At 34.7% G+C, this 27092-nt stretch overlaps 1 protein-coding gene across 1 annotated transcript in view; it reads left to right on the top strand.

Annotated features, from left to right (window-relative positions):
• Positions 1-27092, top strand: part of SEMA3E (semaphorin 3E) — a 118645-nt gene that overhangs the window by 34043 nt on the left and 57510 nt on the right. The window contains exon 4 of the mRNA XM_023736043.1: positions 22933-23026. Within this exon, the coding sequence (XP_023591811.1) occupies positions 22933-23026 (94 nt within the window). The remainder of the gene's footprint in view (positions 1-22932; positions 23027-27092) is intronic.

Raw genomic sequence — 27092 nt, 5'->3', positions numbered from 1 at the left:
GTTTTAATTTTATCTCTAATTTACTAGATGTTTTAAAGAGATTTCAATAATATTGTCTTCATAGTCAATAGTGAGAATTTTATATATATATAATTTGTAAAAATATAAAATTATATATACAATTTATATATTTATATACTATATTTAGGAGCTCTGGTAGTGCAATGGTTAAGTGCTGGGCTGCTAACTGAAGGGTTGGGCGGTTCAAATGCACCCAGCAGCTCCGCTGGAGAAAAGACCTGGCAATCTGCTCCCATAAAGATTACAGCCTAAGAAATCCTATGGAGCCCTTTTACTCTGTCACACGGGGTCACTATGAGTCAGAGTCAACTCAACTGCATGCAACAACAACAGCAACAGTATATAATAAATAAACCCTGGTGGTGTAGTGGTTAAGTGCTATGGCTGCTAACCAAAAGGTCCGCAGTTCGAATCTACCATGCGCTCCTTGGAAACTCTATGGAGCAGTTCTACTCTATCCTATAGGGTCACTATCAGTCGGAATCGACTTGACGGGAACGGGTTTGGTTTTATGTATTTCTACACACATACAATTTAGCCCAGTACTAAGAAAAATTAGCTGTTTTTATTAACTTTTCCATCTTTGAGATTTGAGGTGTAATTATGACACAACAACACAATTCTCTATATTAACAACACAATGGACGGTGTCCAAAATGAGTCAATTACAAAGAAAAAGCAGAGACGTTCTACACATGGCCTTCGTACCTCAAGCCAAGAACTTAACGCTGCCGTAGTTTATTACCACTTTCACACTTATAATACGGTAGCAACTGATGACTTCATTTCCTTCTATGATGGCTATTGACTAGTGGTGGATATAGTGGCTATGTTAACCTGTTTCAGACTGGAAATAATGTCAAATAGATTCAGTTTTAAAATATTTTCTGGAAAGTTTTTTGAAATTATATACCTCAAAATGTTAATCAAATTTTCTAACTCAAAGGATACATTGGACATTCATTGAAAGTTAATGACTATAAGGAGAAAACATGTTAGCCTGGTGGGACTTTGTTTTCAAGAATATTTTCACTAAGTAATTTGAGTAACATTAGGTAATTAAGTAATACATTGGCTCCTTACCACTAACTTGAATTTTATTAGTGTAGTCAAGTCAGATTAGTTATAAATTCAATTACATGCTATACTCCTAATTCGTGGAAATGATATAGAACAGATGTACATAGAGTTAAATTTTGTAGCCTAATTAAAATATAGGCTTAATTGAAATGGTTTGCTTATTCCAGGCTGGCAAACTGGATTTTATCAGTTTTTAGTTTCCAAATGGAAATTATATTTTAAACATAAATAAATGCTAATTTTACTAATTTAATGTGTTAACTTTCAAAATCCCACATTGCTGGAGATATACTTCCCTGGAAACTCATCTAGGCCTTGCATGGATCAAACAGCCGGGAAAGAAAAGTGGAGGAGTTCAATAGGAAACAGGATTTTTGACAGGCTGTTTATCACCAAGGAGCCTGGTGGTACAGGGGTTAAGTGCTTGACTGCTAACTGAAAAGTCTGCAGTTCAAACCCACCAGCTGCTCTGTGGAAGAAAGATGTGGCAGTCTGCTTTCATAAAGATTACAGCCTTGGAAACCCCATGGGACAGTTCTACTCTGTCCTATAGGGTTGCTGTGTGTCAGAATCAACTTGATGGCAAAGGGTTTGGTTTTTTGGTTTTTATTTATCTCTGACATTTTTCCATAATAAAATGAAGAAATAAAAATAACATAAGAGCCTCAAGCAGAATGGAGTCCTTTTTATTGTCCTGCTGTTGGGAAAATATCCTTTGGCAGGGCCCTTACCACTTTGGTCGCTGTGCCTTTCTCTACTGAACCCCCTATCTTCTTCAGCATTTCCTGACTAACTCCATCCTTAGTGCCACTGGAGAGCATGTATGCCCCAGATTTTCTGTTGCTCTTCCTAAATATCTTTTCTATTTTGCATTTGGAGTAAATAAAGAAGCTTCCAAGTTCATCTTTCTCTTCTCTTCTGCAATGACCTTCCTTCTTCTAAAATTAAAATGAAAAATATGTTCTTATGTATCCATCCACATTCGCATGTCTGAAACATTTGCCAGACTCTGGCAATACTGATTTCTTGATCTATATTTATAGTCTATATTGATCGCTTGTTAAATATTTAGATTCGTTTTGATATCTGGAGTAGTTGTGGTAAAATTAACAAAATGGATTTTCATCCTAACTTAACCAGGGAAAAGATTGTTTGTCTCTCTGATCCTCCATTTTCTCACTTGTATAATGAAGTAAGAGGGCATCTTCTAAATCTAAATTATATATAAATAGAGTAGTACTGTCTATCCTACAGTCTTATTATAAGAAGCAAATTATTTCAATAATAATAATCTTAATAAATATAGCTGCCACATATGGAATACATACCACGACCAGACCTCATGTCAGATGTTTTTGTTCATTTGACTTAACACTCATAACTTTCCACAAGGGAGAAATCATTATTCTCATTTAACAAACGAGGAAAGCAAGAAGACATAAAGTGCATCCTTAATGTTCTGTAGTAAGTGGCAGACTATAGACTTCATGGTCCAAGCCCAAATTCTTTCTCCTATGCTATGGGTTTCCCAAATGACATAACTATATTAAGACATTTTGTATAATTTTGAAATTCCATAGAAAGACTATAATAATGGTGGTAATAATTGTGTCTAAGCAGATATCTTCTACCTGAATCTATGCCTTCTACCTGCCATCCACTTTTTCTCCCTCTAAATCTGATCTTTATCCTCAGCTGTCCATAAACACCTTCCTGTTCTCTCAGTCTTTCATCCCTTCCAGATTTTCCTCCCTTCTTGACACAGTGGAGACCTCATTGCAGTGCTAGTCACAAAACACCACTTTGTCTATCCACCTGACCTTTTATATTCACTTTACTTACCCTGGTTCGATTGAACCTTTTGCTTTCTCTGATGCTGCTCCCAAACAGCTGAATATCATTAGCGACAATTACAGGCTGTTGGTTGTCACCACTGTTATTCAGATGGACCCACGCATATGTGGTCAATCTTTTTTTAGTTCTCAGTTAACTCTCCTGGCATTTTCTAAGTTATTACTACACTGAAGTTAGGGAGGGGTGGGGTAATGTAGTGGAAAGAGTACAGGCATTAGGACTAGAAAAACTTAATTTCAAATCTGGGTTCTACTATCCACTGTCTGTGTGGCCTTCGGTCAATAACTTAACATCTTTGAGTTTTGTTTTCCTTATCCGTAGACTTATAAGAACATATTTGTGATTAATTTATCTGCTCCTTAACAAGGGCAAAAAAAATCAATGAGAACAAAAAGGAAAAGAAAAATATTGATTTTTTTAAAATTAAACTGGATAATTTAAAAAAAAACTGAATTTAAAGATGTATTAGAGTGTTAAAACACAAGTTACAGGATGGGAAAATATTCGTAATACATGACAAACATTAATATCCTAAACTTGAAGAGCTCCTATAAAGCATTGAGTAATATACCAAGAACTTAAATAAGTGGACAGTGGACATCAAGATAAATTTGCAAAAGAGTAAGCACACATGGTATTACATAAACAATTATAATCACATAACTATAAAATAAAATAACAAAGTTATTTTTGTTTATAAAAATAGCAAAAATTTAAAATGTATTCAGTGAGTTGTGGATGCTTGGGGTCGGTAACTTTTACACGCTTTTTTTGGTATGAACATAAAAATATACTCAAAATATACACATATATACATTTTTGTTTCTTTTGAAGTATTATTATTACTTAATTTTATGTCCGGTATAATCCACTTATATTCTTTGTGTACAGTCCTGTACATTTTAACACACGCATAAATTCTGGTAACCGCATCACTAACAGGATAAAGAACAATTCCAGGACCCGAATAAATACCCACACTCAACCTATTTGAAGTTAGACTCTCCTGCCTCAACTCCTTCAACCCTTGGCAACCACTGACCTGTTCTCTATCCCAATAATTTTGCCTTTTTGAGAATGCCATTTAAATCAAATCATACAGTAGGTGAACTTCTGAAACTGGCTTCTGTGACCTAACATAAAGCATTTGGACTGTGTATCAATACTTTGCCCCTTTTAATTGATCAGAAGTAGTCTAGTACACGGATGTATCACACTTTGTTTATCCATTCACCTGTTGAGGGACACGTGGGTCATTTTCAGTTTTTTGGTGATTAGGAATAATGTTGCTTATGGTAAGTTTCACACCCTTATATAATTTTCTCCCCTTTAGTGTAGGTGGACCCTGCAACTTACATCTCACCAACAAAATATGGCAAACATAATGGGACACTCCTGTGATTAGATTACATTATGTGGCAAAAGAGAAAGAATTTTGCAAATGTAACTAAAGTTTTGGAGTCCTGGATAGCGCAGATGGTTAATGTGTGAAGGTCCGGTCCACTGAGAGATGCCTTAGAAGAAAGGCCTGGAGATCTACTGCTGAAGCCATTAAAAACCCTATAGAGCACTGTTCAACTCAGACACATGTGGGGTCTCCATGAGTCAGAATCCACTGGATGGCAACCTGTTGAATAAAGTCCCTAATCAGTTGTCTTTAAGCCAGCTTGATGTTAAGATTTGTCAGTAGATGGTACTGAGAGGCAGTCCAGGAAAAACGGGCTCTTTACCAGGCTCCTGGAGAGTGCACTTTTATCTTTACTGCTCAGCTCCCATGTTTTTCTCCAATGTTAGGTGCCTGCTGAACACAGCCTTCTCCAGCATTTGGCCACAGCTCTCAACTGGGGCAGAGGTAGCATGGAGCTCCAGACAGTGTGGTTCTGCCCCAGCCAGTCCAGATTGCTGCTCCCCACACCCTCTCCTCAGCTCTATGCTCACACATTTTGTGGGTACCTTGGAGCTGGCAGTCTAGTAAGCCACCCCTGCCCACACCATACACAGAAGTGTGCTAGATTCCTGCAGGAGGCCTTTTCAGTGCCCACAGAGGCACCCTGATGCCCTCTGCACCCATGACTCCGTGTATGTGCCTATAGCTTCAGTTTGTCCTGCTTTGATTCAGTAGTAAAATCCTTTCAACTGTATCTTTAAACAGTCTTTCCAATCCATTCCCTTTTCTCTCCCTTCTGCCATGTCTTTTATTATCCCTGACTGTGCCTCCACTAGCTTCCTTACAGTTTCACTTGCTCTTCCATCTAACTGTATCTCTGCTGTCAAATTAACCTTGCTGAGAAATAAGTCTCTTCAAAAATATTCATGATTTCCCATTGCACATACTGCATGAAAGAAGTACAGATGCCTTATCGTGGATACTCAGTCTCCTTCACAGTCTGGCATTAGGACTGCCTTCTTTCTCTCCCTCTTATTAAACTTTTCGGTACATGTTTGGTTGCAGTGAATCAGGGCTACTTGCTGCTTTCCTGCCCACCTCCTCACCTAAGCCTTGAATGATTTTTTCTTTTTCCAATCTGGAATGCCTTCACATTATAGAATAGTGGTTAAGAGACTTTGGAATAAAATAATTGTGCCTCTTACAAGCTATGCAATTTTTGCTAAGTTACTTAACATCTCTGAGCTTTAGAATCTTTGTTTGCAAAATAAGGATAAAAATATCCCTCTCATAAATTTGTAGCAACAATGAATTAACAAATAAACAATGTTGCTAGCAGAACGCCTGAGACAGTGAGAGTGTTCGTGATATTAAATCTTAATCAATTTGTATTTTGTTTCTCTAGGAATTTTCTTTAGGAAAATAATCCCAGAATATCACCACTTTCTCTCTCTCAATCTTGACTGCCCCAACCCCAGGGCTGGAATTACGTTCTGATCTTCTCTTTGTTCTCATAACAGATTGTACCTCTTAATAGGACTTTTCACATCGAGGCACTCATTATACTATTTGTGTTTCCCTATCTTTTTCCCAAGAAGACACATTTCCTGTCCTGTGATGTTCTACAGAAGATCATTGTGCATTTAAATACCTATATTAAAGATTTGTCATAAGTATTAAAGGAGAACATTTAGATAAAAACAGTTTGTATTTTGTAAAATGCTCTGCAAAGATGAATTTTTATTATCATTTTCAATGCCTAGCACAGTACTGCGGATATAGTAGGTGCTCAATAAATACTGGCATAACTGAATTGAAGAATGATGTCACATGGAGTGTATGTTAGGTGCTGTGTTTACTCTGTATTATGTTACTACTGATCAAGTGGTCCTAGTGAAACATGCTGGTTACCTGTTTCTAAATTTATTATATTTCCACTTACTCTACTATTACATATAACCAACCCAACCCATTAACCCATTGCCGTCAATCGATTCCAACTCACAGCGACCCTATACGACAGAGTAGAACTGCCCCATGTAGTATATATATTTAACTTTTGTATTTATAGAACAGTAGACTCCCAGATAATCATACAAGAAAAATAAAACATGCTAAGGATATTATCATGTCCCTTTTGCTTCTGTAATTTAAAGACTAATTTTTGTGGTTTGATAAAGGGAGGAATCACAAGCAAGAAGAAAGATGGAAAATGTCCTCTCACACTCAAGACGAATTCATGGAGCAGGGTTTCCCATTTCCAGTATATAATGGATTAGACTATGTCCTGGGAATCCTAAAATCAGAAAGAGTTGTTTGTTATTAGATTTGAGAATAATTTTGGAATACTAGTCTTCTCTTACTATATAGGAATGAAATACTACAGTATGACTATGCAAGTTTCCTGATATGCATATTTCCTCTTTCCCTATGAAAAAGCCAGGAAGCCCTTAACCTAGACTCCTGTGATAACTATGAAAAAACTTTTCCCATTAACCCTATTTTCCAAAATTTCCTTTGTCGAAACTATTAACGCCAAGAACTGTATGGTTCCAGCCAGGGCCGAATGACAAATCAGCCATTACAGAAAGCATCCTTTCCCTTGCAACTGTCCAGTTCTTACTGTGCAGATGGTGGATTTATTTTTCCTTTCACCAGCAATTCTTTCTTCTCCACACAGGACTGTGATCCTTTGTGATCATGTATGACTCAGTCAGTAACAGAAACACTCATAGGATTGAGGAGCTTTCAAACGTGTCCAAGTGAAAGGGAACAAGGGATTCAGAACTTAGGAATTGTTCCTAAGGCTGTCTGCATACTAAAAAGGGAGTATGACTTCCTTCCCATGAAAAGTAGATATTCATGGTTTTTATAAAAAGCATCTTTGTCCTCAAAAAAGAATTTTTATTCTTGCTCCATTCTGTGCGGTCAGAATAACAGTGAAAGCAGTCAAACCCAGAGAAGGTGGACAGCAAAAGAGTGCCAAAGAGAAAATCTAGAACTAAAGCTAACTCCGAGTCAAGGTGGTTCTTTTCTTGCCACATGTAAATGTCTAAATAACTACCCATCCTTCAGTTAAATATTTGATAATATACATAAATGTTTCTTCATAATTAGTTCTAGCATTGTCCTATATGATTTTACATATTAAAATATATAAATGCTTACTTTTATTAATATATATTATCATATATAAATTATTATAAAATTATCATCAATCATATATTTTACCCAAGCAGCAAAGTTTCCCCCAATTGCTTACTGTATATACTTTGCCAGTTATTTTATAGCACAGTACATAGAGACTATCAGAAGTTAAATATCTGGTTATACTGAATAAATACTATTTACTATCACTATTTTTTGTACAAAAATTGCCCTAAATTGTTTATACAGGGATAATATGTCCATAACTTCTAAAAAAAAAAATAGCCAGTTAATCATAATCATGTTCATTAAAGTTCTTTATATTTTAATGAGCTGAAATTATGAAATCCAGGCTATGATGCCAATTACTATAAAACTTTGTTTTCTACAGCCGTGCTTTGAATATTGTGTAATTTGTTTATGTAAAGAGATTCCAGGTAAGCTACTTGAGTAACTTATTATGGAATGCTGCTTCAGTCTCTACATAGGTGGTAAATTTAAGATGGGATTAACTGGGCAGTACAGGCAGGGACTGACAAGCCATATGTGATGGGTTTTCTAGCGCATTAAACTTGCTCTATTCCAAATTCATAGATGATAGTAAGGTGAATGAATAAAAATTAGACCAAAGCTATAATCGTAAGAAAATTGTGCTTGTCTTTCAAATAATTAAAACACTGAGTTCCTTCTCTTACTCTCAAATCTACATGTTTAATTATAATATGCTATTTTCTAATGTAGCCTCAGGGGATATTTCCAGCAAATATTTCCAACATTCACCTATTTATACTCTTAGGTTTTTTTCCAGTACGACACTCATTTTTATTATTTGTAGATTTTGAAAATACTTTTAATTTATTCTCAATCTTGTGATTTATTTTTTCCTCATATATGGACAATCTTTCCTCAATAAGTAGCATTAAACGAAAAGTACTTTCTAAAGATTATCTCAGTTTTCAAAATTCCTTTCATGTATATTTGTCTTTAGACTTATAAAATAGAATAATTTGTCATACTTGTAGTAATTATTATTTATGTCATCAACTAGCTTGAATTCCAAAGTCAATTGTAATGATTAAAAAAGAAAGACTGAACTGAAGCCATCTGCCATTAATAAATCATTTATATCTGGTGAAGAGTGATTGCATAAGCATTCTGACTTTCACATCTCTAACATTTTCCAAGTCATCAGGATTCAGTCACATTTGTATATTTTGAAGTAACTCATCATAAATTTTTTTTTATAGGAGAAACAAATAGGGAAAACAGACAGGGCAGAGAAAAGAAAACAAGAACCCAGAGGAACAGTTAAGTAAGATTTATCATTTTAATTTGCATACAGAACTTAACACGGTTTTTTATAGCCCAAATATAACCTACTGTAGCTTAACCCATAGTTTCTAATTACTTGTTTTTGAGGGTAAAAAAATAATGAAAAGAACAAATAAAGGGGCAAGTATGTATGTGTGTGTGTGTGTGTGTGTGTGTGTCACCATCGATGTCACTACTTTTATGCCCAATTTAGTTTAACACTTTTATCAGGTGGCTGTGTATTTTGTACCCTGGAGGAGCCTTACACTTGCCAAGAGTTTTCTGGCTGTACTTCTTCCAAGACAGATTTATTCGTTCTTCTGGAAGTCCACAGTATATTCAATATTCTTCACCAACACAATAATTCAAAGGCATCAATTCTTCTTCAGTCTTCCTTTTTCATTGTCTAGCTTTCACATTCATATGAGGCAACTGAAATACCCTGGCCTGGATCAGGCACACCTTAGTCCTCAAGGTGACATCTTTGCTTTTTAATACTTTAAAGAAGTCTTTTGCAATAGATTTACCCAGTGCAATGTGTTGTTTGGTTTCTTGACTGCTGCTTCCATGGGCGTTAATTGTGGATCCAAGTAAAATAAAATCCTTGACAACTTCAGTCTTTTCTCCGTTTATCATGATGTTGCTTATTGGTCCAGTTGTGAGGATTTTTGTTTTCTTTATATTGAGGTGTAACCCATACTGAAGGCTGTGGTCTTTGATCTTCATCAGTAAGTGCTTCAAGTCCTCTTCACTTTCAGCAAGCAAGATTGTGTCATCTGCATAATGCAGGTTGTTAATGAGTCTTCCTCCAATCCTGATGTCCCGTTCTTCATAGAGTCCAGCTTCTCGGATTATTTGCTCAGCATACAGATTGAATAAGTATGGTAAAAGGATACAACCAGGTGTGGATTACTCAGTGATCAAGGTAAACACAGGCTTACTTGTGCTTACTTACTTATCTGTAGTGAACAAGTAAGCCTGTGATTACCTTGCCTACTGGGTAATCCATCCCTGTCAGGGACTGTAAATTTGAAAATAGGCTCTGATTCTGTAGGAAGTTACTGTGGGGCTGGGAGAGACAGATGCCAGTCATACCTAGAAGCAGAATCTTTGATGTGGTGGCAAAATGTGAAATTGTTCACTACAGATGATCTGATAAGCAAGGAAAGTACTCTGCTTACCTTGTCTATTGGATAATCCTACCCTGGACACAAACCTGACTCATACCTTTCCTGATTTTTAAACCACGCAATATGCCTTTGTTCTGTTTCAATGACTGCCTCTTGCTCTGTGTACAAGTTCTCCATGAGCACAATTAAGTGTACTGGAATTCCCATTCTTCACAATGTTATCCATAATTGGTTATGATCCACACAGTCAAATGCCTTTGCATAGTCAATAAAACACAGGTAAACATCTTTCTGATATTCTCTGCTTTCAGCCAAGATCTATCATCTATATACAGACATACAATTTATATGTATTTTTAAAAGACAAATTTATACATGTTACACATTCTCATGTATATCTTGTTTTTCATACTTAAATCATATATCTTGGAGATCTTTTCATATGTATACATATAGAGCTGCCTCATTTCATAAAAATTTTCATTTTTAAATAATTTCAGACTTATGAAATATTGAAGGATAATACAAGGAGTTCCAATATATCCTTCACTCAGCTTAATCAAATGTTAGATCTTACATAAACAGTACAGTTACTGACCTTATGTATAACAGAGCAAAACATAGTCCAGTTCTGCACCAGCTTCATAATTGTTGGTATGTTTGAGTCCATTGTTATAGCTATTGTGTCGTTCCATCTCATTGAGAGTTTCCTTCACTTTTATTGGCCCTCTACTTTACCAAACAAGATATCCTTTTCTAGTGATTGATGTTTCCTGAAAATGAGTCCACAGTAAGCGAGCTGAAGTTTCACATTCTTGCTTCTAAGAAACATTGGGGTTGTATTTCTTCTAAGACTGATTTGTTCTGTTATACATAAGGTTGCCATGAGTTGGAGTCACTTGATGGCAACTAACAACAACAACAGCACAATATTGAAATCAGGAAGTCAACATTGATACAATATTATTAACTAATATAAAAATTCATGCAAATTTTGTTCATTCTTAACTAATATCCATTTTCTGGCCCAGAATCCAATCTAAGAGCCCACATTGCATTCAGTTGTCCTATCTCTTAGTCTTCTCCAACCTGGAACAGTTCCCCAGTCTTTTTCTTTCATGACCTTGACTCATTTGAAAAGTACCAGCCAGATATTTTGTAGAATGTCTCTCAGTGTGGGCTTTTGAAATATTCCTTGTTTTTTGGCAAAAATACCAAAGAATTGATGATGTATCCTTCTCAGTGGATTAAATGAGGAGGTACATGATGTCACAGACATCATTATTAGTGATGTTCATTGATCACTTAGTTAAGGTGGTACCTAGTGTTTTTCCCTTTTAAATTAGTAATTTTCTGTGGTGAGATATTTTGAGAGAATACAAATAACCTACTTCTCATCATACTTTTGCCCACTAATTTTAGCATCCGTTGATGATTCTTGCCTGAAATAATTATGTCTGCAGTGTCTACCAAATAGCGATTTTATATTTCTACCATTCCTTCTACATCTACTAAGTGGAATTCTGCTGTAAGGAGGAGTTGTCACGTCTCCCTATTTATTTATTTATTTATTTATTTGTATCAGCATTGGTTCATGGATATTTATTTTATTCTAGGATTATAATTTATTACTATTATTACTTTTTTTTTGCTCAAATAGTTACAGATTTGACCACTGAGAGTTCCTTCAGGATGGCTCCGATGTCCTTTGCCATGCCCCTATCATTTTTTGAACACTTTGTTATTTTTTTGCATGTGCCAGGTTCATCATATACTGTTCCTGCCCAAGTCCTTGAAATTGGCCATTATTCCACGGACCCCTGGTTCCTTTAATTGGAGAATGGCATTTAGAAACCAAGATCTGGATGCTAAGTGTGCTCTTTGTTACTTGGGTATCATTGTTTCGAGGCCCTCTCAGCAGATAAAAGTAGGAAATACATACACACATCTGTATCTATTTCTGGAGTCCTGGTTGCACAGTGGTTTAGCACTCCACTACTAACCAAAATGTTGGCAGTTCAAATCCCCCAGTATACCATGGAGAAAGATGTGGCAATCTGCTTCTGTAAAGATTTACAGCCTTGGAAACCCTATAGGGCAGTTCTACTCTGTCCTACAAGGTCACTATGAATCAGAATCAACTCAACAGCAATGGGTTTGATTTGGTTTGGTTATATCTACCTGTCTGTATCTTTATTAAATATTATTAAAAGCAATGAATTCATACTTATACTTCTGATTCCAATCCAACAATACTAGGTTCATCCTAGCCTTCTTCCTGCCTTTATTTTTAACTTTTTATCTCCTAACAGTGAGAAACCTGGCTCTCATTATCCATAATATATTTCTTTATTTGTCAAACCTAGAATACAAATCCTAGAACATGATTGTTCCTATGAAAAACAAATTTACTAATTACAGCATAGTATTTGTATATATAGTTCTTTTTGTCTTTAGCATTACAGTATTTTATTTTCCAGAAGTATTTAAATTAGTTCTCCCACCCCATACCCCAGCCCCTACTTCCGTGTGGTTATGTTAGTCATTTGTAATACAGTTAAGTTCATTCATTACTATAACATTCTAATTTAGCCTCCCCTCCCCAACAACATCCAGGATGATTTTAATTTTTTATTTATTTTTGGGTATGTGAAATAATGCCCTGATTCTAAAAGTTAGACCATTAAAAGGGCTCTACTTAGTTATTTTGTTAAACCAAACCTGTTGCTGTCAAGTCGATTCCAGCTGATAGCGACCTTATAGGACAGAGTAGAACTGCCCCATAGGGTTTCCAAGGAGCAGCTGTTGGATTCGAACTGCCGACCTTTTGGTTAGCAGCCGAGCTCTTAACCACTGTGCCACCAGGGCTCCAATTATTTCATTAGAAGTCGTAAATTCATAATATTCTACTACTCCTTCTTTATATATTGGCTTGAAAACATCTATAAAAGTAAAATTCCCTCTTCTACTATTTGATTCCACAATAGTACAGTTTTTATAGGATATGCATGTACATGCTTGATTCTTTTTTCTTTATTTGCCAGTTTTCATAGATATGCATATAAACGCTTAATTCTTCTCATTTGCTAGTTTTCAAAATCATAAGTTGGTTCATTAGCATCCACCAATGATAATCAATTTATTTTATTTTATTAGTAAACTACTTGGAAAGCTTGATTAGCACTCTGGTAGAAACATTAGTCGAACATGACAGAAATGGAGATTACATGGACCTTGCATCTAGAAGTTCTCTTTCAGTAGATCTGGGATGAGGGCAAGAGTCAGCATTGTAATGCATTACATTGCATGACATTTGCATCAACCCATTGGCAAATTTATAATATATGGAATGAATACTAATTTATTTTCCTAAAGTTTTCTTGAGATTGTATAGTACATGTTTATGCTTTTACACTTTGTTTTTTAAGTTACATTTGAAAATGAACAAAAAACAACATAACTTAATCCCACATAAATATGTCAATAGTATCTTATAATGTTCCATTTGTAACAGAAAGATTTGTTGATCAACTTACTCAGGTTGTTTTCCAGAGAACCAATTTACAATTTTTTATGAAGTGATAGCTATCTGCCAGAGGACTGGCTAAGTACCAGGCAATGTTTTGTTCTGTTGTACATAAGGTCATCATGAGTCAGAGCCACCTCGACAGCAACTAACAACAATAATAACATACTCCAGATACTTGGAAACTGCTAATACCAGATTATTTCAGTCTTCATTTAAGTGAAAGTTTACTCAAATGTATTCTTAGAATTTAAAAATCTGTATACACGTATATGAGAAATATATAATGTTTTCTGAAGCCTTTCTTAAAACATTAAGCATATAAACAGAAAATCTATGAAGTGTTCAATTATAAATTTTCCCCAAAAATGAGATTAAACTAGGATCATAGTATGTCTTATCAGTGAAATGTATTAAACAGTTTTCATATCTTGCTTTGAAAAGTACTATAGACCTATGAAGTAAAGGCTTTGGAGTTACTTTCTCAAATAAAATCTGGATTAGCTCCATATTGTATCCTTTTACATTTTTTCACTTTTTGTAGTTTTTGGTATGATTTTGTCTCGTCTCTTCCCTTAAAAGTAACTGTTCCTGTTTAACCCTTCACATGGGGTCACCACGAGTTGGAATCGACTTGACAGCAACTAACAACAACAGCAATATTCTTGTAAAATTCTATGTTTTAGGATTTAAAAAAATTCTGAACAGTTTCGTATAGAAAACAAGAAAGAACTTATTCAGTGAGCATTTTGAGATTTTTTTTATGGAATAAATTTTTTTGTAAGTGTTCAGAGTACAAAGAGTTCTGTAATAGTTAATCCAAAACCTATCAAAACTATTAGGGGTTACATTACATAGACTTAGGTGTCAACTTGAAGAGGGACCTACCGTCCAAAGATGGACAGCATGTTCATCAATAAGGATAATAACTGTAACAGATGAAACATATCAAATATGTTTCAATCCATAAATTCATACTAAAAACTTCACAGGCTCATTTTGAGGCTAAAACAAGATGATGTATGCAGGAATACTTTTTAAATTGTAAGTATTATATACATGTAAGATTATTTTTTAAAGAAAAAAGTTTAAAGAAGTCATTAAAACATGAAACTATTGGCCTTAAAGTAAAAAATTTATAAACATTGACACTCTTGTATTTTTTTCTGCTTCCTCACACAGTCATTGTGAAAAGTTTCTAATATTTTCAATAAATATTTTTATTGCTTGACAGAGGAAAGAAAAAAATGGTATAGTGAATCACATTCAAAAGTCATTTGTGATACACATTATTAAATAGCTACCATGTAAAGAGTTAAAGGGAAAATTATGGTTGTTTATTCTAGGCATTTATAAACCAGAACCGTATCTTTGCTTATTTTTTATTATTGGCAAAAATATACATCATGAACTCTGTGTATTTTACTACTTTTTCTCTAACCTCTAGAAATAGCCAATAAAATCAATGAGGATTTGATTTGCTCTGTAGTACTTGTAATGTTTTAGTTTTCTTCTGACATTTTTCAGAATATCCCCGTGGCACTGAGGACAAGAATAATATTAGTTCATGAAACTCTCATTTCATTTAATTGGCATCACATTTAACACTTGGTATGCAATGACTCACACCTATTGAAAATAGCTTACAGCAGGCTTGATGGGTTCTGAGGGCTTCCCTAAGGGCCTAAAGGGAATATTCCCTGGAAAGATCTACCATTTATACTTTAGTGACATTTTATTCTTCTGATGAGCATATGTATCTGCTCACATTTGTAAACTAACGTCCTGCTTCCTCTCAATCATGGGAGGATCCATTGAAAACCTTCTCCAAGTTATATTGAAAAAAGTGCAGCCCACATTGTTAATACTAGTGATGTCTTGTAAAGTTGAACCACATTACTCAGACAGAAATTCCAGCTGTTAAAACATAGATAAAGGAAAGCCAGTAAAGTAGTGCACGACATTCTCAATAGGGTTAAACGCCAACATTGCATAGTGCTTGAACCATAAATGCGATTGCTTTGGGGTCATTGACAAGGTCATCATGCCTCAATTTTTTCTGGTTAGTTTGGCTGCTGAATTCCACTTCACAGAAGAAAATTATATTACTCCCTTTTTAGTATTTTACTGGATTGCACACTAGATTCAACACTGTATTTAAGACCTACAATGAACTCCCAAAATAATGTAAGAAACTTAAATTTTGCATTTGTAGTTAATTTTGAAGTTAGCTTGATGTATGCAAAACAAAGCAATAAAAGTTTGGAATCTCCTGCCAGTTTTCCATTATAAAGTCAGTACTGTCCCGTCTGAGATAAACTGTCTTCCTTTTTTCTTCTTGTAAACATTTTTCCACGTCTCAGTTGTATAAAGTTGCAAAAATATCATATTGAGACCTGAGAAATTAAGATAAATTGAATCAATGTACCTTTCTGTCTTATGAAGTTTAAGAAAGTAAATAGAGCCTAAGCTTTAAAATCATGCAACAAGAGATCAATTATGTTATTAAAAACAAAAACTACTGTCCAGTCAGCAATCTGATAAAAATTAAGAACAATTCATCTTTACTCTCAATTCAGTATTGAAGTTTCATTACCAAACACACTATCAAGAGAATGCCTTTAACTTATTTAAAAAATACAAAAAAAAATTAGGCATGTGGGAAAAGGGAAGCCTTAAGTAACAAATGTAAATTACATACTGTTATTAACGAGGTCTTTGGGGGAAAAAATACATCGTTTTTATAATTCTTCAATCTTTGATTTTTAGTTTTAAATAACTGGCATGGTATTGAATTATGGAATATTCATCTGAAACATTAATATACTGGGAAGAGGCCATCATAAATTGTAAAAGATATTTTATATAAAAATTATATTATCATCTTTATTGAGTGGCTGAGGAAATTAAGAACATATCTGTTCTTTCTTTAGTTATTTTAGCAATCCAATGTTTCACTAAAGCCCATGGCAATTAAAACCTATTAAAATATATGATGTTGCTATACAGGCAGCCCCAAGATAGCGCTCAGAGCACAGCACAACAATTTATACAAATTGTCTAGCTTTAAATTGACATATCTATCCACACCTATGTTTTGTGAGTTACTTCGGATATATAAGAAAATAGGCTAAGGTCACACAAGAAAGGAGATAAGAAAACAGTTTGTTTCTTGAAAGATTATATGTATTCAACCAAAATACTTATTGAGGACTTATTATATACCAGGCATTTTATTTGATACAGAGTATTCAAAGATAAATGTCAGATGGACTCTTTCCTCAAGGAGTTCCCACAAACCATTAGGGAAGAGAGACAAATTGGCAATTTAAATTCAGGGTGGAAAATAATATAAAAGAGGGATTCATGTGATACTAAGGAAGGACAAAAAAGACAAAAGTAACTGATACTAGGGTTGGCAAAAGGGTCAAGTAAGAATTCCTAGAAGTGGTGAGGTCTTGGCTGAAATTTTAAGGTTACGTGGGCATCATTAGCCCAAACACACCAATGAGACCAAGCAAGGGATATTCAGAGACCTGCAGTAGTTCAGAATGGCTGGTGCACAGACTATAAGAGCAGTGTTTTAGACATAAAGAAGGACCTTGATATAAAGTCCCTTATATAAAATCCAAAGGAATTTAGGCTTTATTCTGGAGGCCGTGGGAAGTCAATGACAGATTTTAGCAGGGGAATGATGAGATGAAATTCACATTTTAGAAAGAATTCAGCAATAGAGTAGATAATTGATGATTGGGGCCAGGGAGACTGCTCAGATAGCTGATGTTAAAACCAAAGTGATAAATGGTAAAGAAGTGAATCGAAGAAGTGCCAAGGAGCAGGCAACAATGTCAGATATTTCGGAAAGGAACTGTAAAATAAAAGTCAGCTAGGGGTAGTTTTATGAGAACAGTAGAGTGATGAGGTTTGGGACTTCATTTTGTTTACTGGTGTGTTCCAGTTCCTGGCTCAGGATGTGGCATACAGGCAAGATTGAATATTTATTATTTAAATAATTACATAAATGATGGAAACCTGTTTTCCCCATTAAACATAAGATGTGAAATTGTCTGCTGAGTGCAATCAGAGAGGTTTGTAAATTAGAGTGCTTGAGTAAATATCAGCTCAAAGGAATTATAAAAAGAACTAGAGAAACATAAATTACTTAGCAATTTTGAGGAATGAGCCAAACTCAGATGTCAGTGACTGTTGTATATTTTTGAGTGGTTTTCCTTTGCAGTGATCAGTAGCCTAGGAATGGGGAAGGCAGGCCCATCGATTAGAGAATGATGGACAGAAAAGTTGAGGGCTGACTAAGGAAGGGGGAGCAGAAGGGAAGTGACTGCTGTGTTTTGAAAAATATAAAAGGGTCTTAATTTTGGAGGCCTGTATGAGGTCAAAGAATATTTATGGTGGTATGAATAATCATGCAATGGAGCTGGAGGGGTGAGAGGCTCTAGTGAGTCAACAGAACAGTCAAGCTTCTTATTTCAGAGTTGAGCAGTTGCACTGGATGACAAGGTTCACAGTGTGGCATTCGTGTTGTAGCTGAAGGGTGGTGGTCCTGAAGTTCATTGCCACTGAGGAGATAGGAACCATGAGGTTAGCTTGTGGGATGAGCACATGGACAAGGAAGTTAAGAGTAGATTTAGAATGTGGAAGGATCCTGTGAAGCAGTGATTGTGACAGTGGATGCTCTAGATTTCAGTGGATGACAGGAACAAAGATATTTAAAGGATTGCATAGATGGGTGACCTGAGTCTTGATAAGAATGGTTTACAGTATAGCGGTATGGAATTTGCTTTGGGGGCGCAAATTATATTCGCACTGTCTCCCGGAATATAAAGTGTGGGAGAAAAGGGAGCCACCATTTGAAAGGACTTAGGTATGAAACAATATCCTCATGGGAGCTGTGCTGGTTTTCTTTGGCTGCTGTAGTACATTATCAAAAGCTTAGTGGCTTAAAGTAATGCAAATTTATTATCTCAAAATTCTTTAGGTTAGAAGTCTGAAATGAGTTTCTCTGGTCTAAAATTAAGGTGTCAGTAGGGTTGCATTCTTTCTTGAGATTCTAGAGGATAATCCATTTCCTTGCTTTTTACAGCTACTAGAGGCCACCCACATTCCTTGGCTTATGGGCCTATTTTTCCTTCTTTAAAGCTGTCAATCATGGGTCAAGTTCTTCTCACACCACATCACTCTGGTTCTCCGCTTCCATCATCACATCTCCTTCTCTGATTCTTTTAAAGACTCTTACGATTACATTAGGCTCGCCAGGATAAATGTAGGATAATCTCCCCATCTTAAGGTCCTTAACTTAATCATATCTGTGCAGTTGCTTTTGCCACGTAAGGTATTCCCAGGTTCCAGAGATTAGAACGCGAACATCTTGCAGGGGGGTACTATTATTCTGCCTATCACAGGAGCTATGGATCAATTAAAGTAAAGACGTGTTGGAAGCACGTTGCAAATTGAGTGTGGTGGTAGGGATTTATTTCCCGTGGAACAAAGATTTCAGAAGGCATGTTGGAAAGGTTTGGGAGGAGCAATAAAATTGGGTGAGAGATGTAGTTGCAGTATTCAGTTATTTCCCAACAGAAGTTACCTTGCTGAACTTGTTCATGTTTCATGATTTAGTCAGTGGAAGTCTTACACTTGCTATTAACAAAGATAGATGGGTTAAAAATATATTTTTTTTAGTATGCACATAAAAGAGGCAAATTGCTTTCAGTTTTGATTAGCCTTAATCATTGACAGATTTTTTTTTTTTCCACAATGTCATAAAGCACCGATTTAGTAAGTGAAAGATAAATTCATCTTCTTACCTATTCTGGGATTGACTTCTTTTGTTTAACTGCTATGAGGTGCCAAATAAATGTTTCACAGTTACGATTGCACATAACGTGCTTAGATGAAATTCATTGAGACCACTCACTTGTTTGTCACAGGCATCTGAACAGTTCTAATAAAGCTATGACTTTTATAAACAAATTAGGCTAGGCTCAAAAGAATAACGAGGTAAAATTACAAATGATCATAGCCTCCAAGTCATTCATATGAAAAATGGCAGCCCATTACTAGCTTTAACTATCAAATGTTATTTTATTAATAACATAATAATAGCCCTTGTTATAAAAACTACACAACATATTATTGTTACAACCTCATTTAACTTAGGAACTCAAAAATAAAGTAAAAAAGCAATATTACTGTTTTTTAAGGCATACCATGATTCAAATAAAAAATATTGACAGCTCCTATATTATAACTACTGTGGAAAAATGTGACATATTCTGATTAATACAAAAAATATGGAGCTTTCTGTGGTATGTAACAATATCCTAATGTAGCAATTAAAATGCTCAGCTAATAACCAACCAAGGTTGGCAACATGGTCAAAGACCTGTCCAGAATGATAAGATAGGGAAGTTATGGAACTTTCAGGTTTTGAAGATTGTAGTATTTGTAACAAAATAACTTCATTATTTTGTTACAAATACTACAATCTTCAAATACTCATTACAATTTACTTGTTCAAATTTAAGAAGTATCCCAATCTACAATGTAATTTGATGTTGTCTACCATTTTTGTATTGACTCTCAGAGTATTAAACAAGTGTTATCCTGTATGGGTAAAATGAAAGTATTCCCTAAAAATTTGGAACTAATTGGAACTTTATTCCCTTTGTACAATAAAGAGAATGGTACTTACGTAAAGCAGGGATATTCCAGTATTTCATCTTTTTTAAATCAATAGAGGATTGAAAAATTAGAAACTTCAGAACACATGCATTTTTAAACAAAAGTTGTATATATATATACATATATGTGCCTTTTAAGATACTACAAAATATGGATTTTTTTAGCAGTGATGCAAAAAGCAGATAAAAAAAGTTCAATTTAACTTATTATTTTAAAAGGTCCACTTATTGACCCACTTTAGCTATTAATCAAATCAATGAGAGACAGGTATTTGAACTGTCCCGGTTAAAGGTGGGAGGCATTCAGCGAAGGTACATCTGAGCCTGGACCTGAGGTACATATCTCTCATGAGGATTTTTAGAGTCAAATTTGAGGTTTCACAAAAGAATATGTCATTTCACAGACTCAAATAGATTTATGTATTCCACAGATTTGTGCCTTGTGCATAACTAAAAATTCTAAAATAATTCTGGGTTTTACCTAATTGTTTTCAAAATGTAGGGTTACAGGCTTCTTTGTGAATATAGTTTCCTCTGGAATCCATCAATTTCTCTTAAAATGAACACACTGAAATGTCAGACACTTGAAGCCTCAGGCACATGGTGAAATTCACAGATGAACAATAGCCTTAAGAGCCTAGATTATGATCTATGCTTATGGAAACCTGTAACTTTTCTAAAAAAAATTTGACTTCATTTCTTTTCTCTAACTCTGAAGTTCTTCATAACCAGAGATTCTCTTGATCTGAGAATTCTTTCAGTTTTCATTTTCTGTTTCATCCACTTGACAGTCTAAGTGAACGTATTGTACTTTCTTGAATAAATAAGCAGTGCACTTGTCTCTTCCTAGAGCTTCAGTTTTAGCATTTAAGGTGTCTACTGTATCTATTAAATGTCATCATTAGAAATCAAAATTTGAGTCTCACAGAATTTTTAAGCTATAGTGATCATGAGCTAAAAAAGGAGATAAGTATCTCTCTTCACTCGCTTTCTGTGACGCAGACATTGACTGCATTAAAACAAGTATAATATTTATACCTTACCTATTTTTTTCCAAATATTCTATAATGTGGCAATGACTAAAGGGACAAACAAGTACTACATTCACAGACTTGATCGCTTCTTCCTCCATATAATGTTTTCAGTATATTTTGCAAATTTAGGTGAAACCCTGTTAGCAGCTGGGCAGACCAATAATTTTAACTTGAACAAACTTTTTCTCTTTATGCCATTGCAAATTTGTCTTCTGTGGGAAGTGAACACAAAAATCTCTCCAATTGTTTACTGACATTCATGCCCTCTACTAATTAGTGTATAGTGGCTAAAAAGGTTCACTTTAGCCACACCTCTGGGTCAGGAGGCCACATTTGTTCCATATCCTCAATTCTAAGGATAAGACTGGAGGGTAATAGTCACCTGAACTCTGCATTTACCAAAAAAGTTTTGCAGTGGAAGTATCAGAATGGCGACTTTAGTATATCATAAGAGAAAGAGGAAAGTGAATTAAATAAGAATGACCAGAGACAGAGGAGATAATTTGGAGTAAATTCAGTGGCTAGAAAAGTCAAGATCATGTTAGAGAGAAGGGTCACGCTCATACACCACTCAGACGTTTTCAGGACTTTAAGATTGTTTATAGGTTCGTGAGTCACAGATGAGCAGGGCTGCTCGTAAACACCACCCAAACCAAACCAATGTTGTTGATTTCAACTCATAGTAACCCTATAGGACAGAGTAGAACTGCCCCACAGGGTTTACAAGGCTGTGAATCTTTAAGGAGGCAGACTGTCACATCTTTCTCTTGCAGAGTGGCTGGTTGGTTTGAACCAGTGACCTGTTGGTTAGTAGCCAAGCACTTTAACCGCTGCACCACCAGGCCCCCCCACTCATAGACACCACAGTGGGCTGAAAACAATATTTATTAGCAATATTCCATTGCAAACCAGTTTTTTCCACAAAGGTTTCAATATTGATTTTTATTGTCATATTTCTAAACTATTTTACCCCAACCATTTGTAGCACACTTAATGGAGATTAATTGTAAAAATATAATTTACTGAGAATTTTGAAATCTGGGAAAATATAGAGAAAAGTTCTGTGGTTATGTGCTATGAAATACAAGCCAGTAAAGTAGCAATTTTTCATGGAAATATTTATTTTTAATATCTCATTTGTGTGAATCCAGACATTGAAATATTAATCAGAATATGACCTTTATTTATACACACATATTGCAGTAATTACTTATGCAATATGCATTTTTTAATTGTCAAATATTAGATATTTATACAAAGAATATGTGATGAAGAGTAAAACTAATTGAAAATAAAATTTCCAAAATATTAATAGTAAATTTTATTATCTTACAAATCACTAAAAAAAATTAATATCTTTTCTGTAATAAAAGCCCACTTCCATTTTTATCACTGAAATGCCTTTTTAGTAACCTTCCTGCAGCAAGTTTCAATTCCGTTGGAATGTTTAACTGGCACATCTGAGAATAACTAACAGTGTCTAATCAAGTGGTAAAAACTGCTGATTTCATTCATTTTACCACCTGTGTACTTTTTGGGAGTGAGAGAACACAGAGGGGTCTGCAAAACCCATGTGCTTATTTATAAAACCCATTTTATTCCTAAATAACTTAATGTCACTCACTGGTGTCCTATTTACAATAAGTGTTTTGTGAATAATCAAGGTTTAATACGTTTTATCTCAGCAAGCAATTTCTTATTAAAGTTGAGACGTTCCTAATGGCTTTTCTGGTTTTCTTTCAAGGAGCCCCAGTTTCACCTGGAATCGCACAGATCTGAGCGAGGAAGGGGCAGATGTCCTTTTGACCCCGGCTCCTCCTTCATCTCTACCTTGATTGGTAATTAGCATTGCCACTGTCATCAGGTTGCAGTCAGGTTGTTTTTGAAACTTGTTTTTCGACTTTAGTTACGTTTTTTCAGCATTTCTTTGAATACTTTGCCCCGTCGTGTCTGTTTATTAGTGTTGGGGGCAAAAATATTAAATTTCAAACCATGCTCATTTGAGCTGATTTGACTCTAAAGTAAGTGCAGATGCTATAAAGTATATGTGTCTCATTCTGGAAAAGCAAATTGTCACTTAATACCTCATAGAGCACATTTTGCATTGAATAAATTACTATTCACAGTGTGCAATTACATTAATACTTTATAAAAATCTAGCTAATAGGAATGATTCTGTTCTCTCAGTGTTTCACAGGTTCTGATATAGATATGGCACAGATGTACTGGGTTCTATTATTGCATTATGATCATTTAGAGTTATTTGTTACTATTAGATTGGCATATTTGTAGAAATGTGAAAGCGTTAAAAAGAAAATGTAGAGACTTCATATTCTAAGTACAGGTAGTCCCCGACTTATGACAGGGTTCCGTTCCAGCAACTCCAACGTAAGTCAGTCATTTTTTTTTAAATAGCTTTCATTATTATTGCCTTTTATTATCAATATCTTTATAAATCCAATCTTTGAACATCTTCAAGTGAATATCTGAGAATGATGATATCAGCAAATTTTATGCACTGCAACACTGTATGTAGTACATATTATTAATGATAAAATTTACCAAAAAAAAAAAAAAAATGGTCATAAGTGCAGTTCGTCATAACTCAAATGCGTTGTAAGTCAGGGACTACCGGTAGACTGTTAAGGTTCAAGCTCCCTACTGATGATGAATTAAAGTATGTTATGCTTGATTGTGATTTGATACAGAAGTTAATGTGTATTCTTGATAGTTGATTTTGATAACCTACACTCCTCCATCTCAATACTGGGACTCAGGCCCTAAAAGTAACATTTTTAAAATTTATATAAGAAAATACTTAATTCGTTCTAATTAATAAGTAAGTTTGATGTACTTCAGCTTTACAATTTGAAAAGGCTGCAAAGTGAGAATTTCACATAATAGTTAAGTTTGTAAGGGACCTGAATAAAGAGGTACAATATTTTTAAAGAAATCACATTTTTAAAGACAACATTATTTTAGTATGTTTTGGGTTGCTCTATGTGTGTATGCGTATGAATATGAACAACGGAGACTTTAAATATGAGTCTAGGTTTGGCTAAGTCTATTTAGACTTAGTAGGAATTGAAACCTTAGGGATGACAGTTTTAACAAATGCCAGATCCATCAATGTTAGAAATTACTAGGAATTTGGCAACATATGAGTTAAAATATATGCATTTGATAGACTTATAAATTTTTTCTAAAGTTTTTAGTGATTTTTGTGATTTCATAGATTTAAGGCTTGAACAAGGAGCCTTGGTGGCACCGTGGTTAAGCACTGGACTGCAAACTGAAAGGTCGGCGGTCTGAACCCACCAGCCGCTCCACAGGGAGAAAGATAATGGCAGTCGGCTTCCATATATCTTACAGACTTGGAAACCCTTTGGGGAAGTTCTACAATGAACTAGAGGGTTGCTGTGAGTCCGAATGGACTTGATGGTAACTGGTGTTTTTAAGGCTTGATTCTCATCTTTCTTTACCAGACAGTGCTTAGCACAGTGGCCTGCATAGAATAGAATAGGCTTTCTGTAATTATTGACTGAATGGAATACTCACATAGGTCCCTAAACAAACAAAAACATAAATTTGGGAATATTATTTATAAGAAAATTCAAAGGAAGTTGCAAATTACATAGTATACATGCTTTCCATAGTAAAATCCCAAGACCAATTATTTTCAGCATTTAATTTAAAATGGTTAAAAATTATTTCTTTATCTACCCTGCCACTCACCATTCTGTTTCCCTGGAGCTTGTTTATGCATGAAGCCAGAAATTTATAACTGAAATTTCTAAGAGAGGGATATTACTGGAGGGACATTTCCAAGCGGGTTTCATTGAACATCCAAATTGAATTACACTATGCTGAAATGTGAAGTGCTTGCCATCTGGGTGGCTGTTTCACTTATTCAGAAGAGAAATCAAATCATAAGAGCCCTCCAAGCTAAACAAAAGTTATAGAATAATCCCTCCAAAGAGAAGAAATAAAAATGTAATTCTTCACATTTATCCACTCCCTTTCATCCCAAAGTACCTTTGAGAGATCATTCACTCGCTGTGGAAATCAGCAGCCACTGGGATGGAAACTTGATAACCTATGTGAGCCAGCAACTCTTTAAAAGATGGGAAGTAAAAATAATTCACCCAATTGAAAAAGCAGCAGGAATGTGGGCTGGAAAAATGGAGCTACCTGAGTTGGAATTTGGCAAGCTTGATGCAGCTTACTCTGACTGGGAAAGAATGCATTAATGTGCTACTTTATGACCACACATGTTCTCTGCTGATGGGTTAGGACAAGACTCCAGCGAAAAAAAAGGGCCATGTTTAGACCATTGCTTCTTCCTTGTTTCTTTGTTAATTATATGCCACATTTAACGTTTAGTGCCTGTTCCCATGAAGACATCCTTTAACGATAAAAACCCAAACTGGCAATAGTAGTCATAAAACTATAAGGTCTCCAAGAAAAAAAAAAAAAGTACTAGCATCAGGGAAAATTTTCATATAATAACTTGTTATCTTTAAATACAATGTTAATTTTAGTTAACTTAAATTCAGTTGACTTAAGATCACATGGAGTGAAAGGCTAGTGAAAATTGAATAAAAAGATTATTTGTTAGATGAAAGCCAAGTTAATAAGCATATTTTTATTAAATTTATAATTTAACTTAGAAATGAAATGTGAATAACTTGTAACAGTTCTATGTGAAAAAAGATGTAAGGCATAAAACAAGTTCCTTATTGAGCTATGTTCTGTATGTTCAGAAACCAATCAAAATGAAATTATGTATTAATTAAGCTTGTTCTTCAAATGTCACTTCGTATTAACATAATTTAACTGGGAGGCATGTAACTTCACATCCCAGGTGCAATATTTCTACATGTTTAGCTAAGATTTTCCCAGTGCGATCACTGATAGGACTTTTAACATGTTCTTAAGTAATCATCTGAGTGATACAAGGAATTACAACCTGGTTATAAAAACAAGTTTGATGAAACAATGTGGACATTTTTCAGTAAAATAAATTACTGCATCACATATTCATACCTTTCAAGTCTTCCAAAGACACTTAGTACTTACCTTGTCAAGAAATTATTAGTTAAGTGACTGGTCAAATCAAAATCCAGGAAATATTTTTATGTCACATGTTGTTTTGGCCAGGCAGGAACAATACTAGCTGACTCTTTTTCATCAGTCATGTTTCATGTCATATTGCAATAATCTCCTTTTTAAGGTGGTGATATCTTCAGTAATTTCAGGCAAAAGCCAGAGCTATTTGCCAAAAAACAAAAGCATTTTTCCTTATACTTTGTCCTCGCAATTCTATTGCCTTTTTTTTTTTTTTTTAAACACCGATTGTTGTATTTCCAGTTCTAGGTGTAATTTAATATCTACCATACCTAAAGTGCCTCAGGTATGCTAAGATGCATGTTGCTAGTCTTTGGGGGAAAACTGCTCCATTTGTCATGCACATTTTGACATTTTGCTTTGAATGTGTCAACTTTATTGTTGGGATAAATTTTAGGGATATTTTTCAAATTAAAAACTTACTAAATTTCATTTCAGTAAATAACCACTTACATTTGTCCTGTCAGTTCACTATGAGTCAGAATAGACTCGACGGCAGTGGGTTTTTTGCTATAAGATATTTCACGGTCACTGAAATTTTCTTTCTATACTTTTTTATCCTTTGTTACTTTTTTCAGCAAATAGAACTCAGAATTTACAGCCACTGATACTTTCTTCCTGTACTTTTTGTCCTCATAATGAAAACTTTGTGAACATTCATCCACAATACAAATTCTGTGAATTAAAGGTCAACATTGATTGAATGAAAGAGAGTTGGAATACAGGCAGAAAAATTTTAATTATTTCAAGTTCTTAATAATATTTATATTATAAATA

Source organism: Trichechus manatus, unplaced genomic scaffold, assembly GCF_000243295.1.
Source record: "Trichechus manatus latirostris isolate Lorelei unplaced genomic scaffold, TriManLat1.0 scaffold00085, whole genome shotgun sequence".
Lineage (NCBI taxonomy): Eukaryota > Metazoa > Chordata > Mammalia > Sirenia > Trichechidae > Trichechus > Trichechus manatus.
This window is presented reverse-complemented; position numbering and strand designations above follow the sequence as displayed.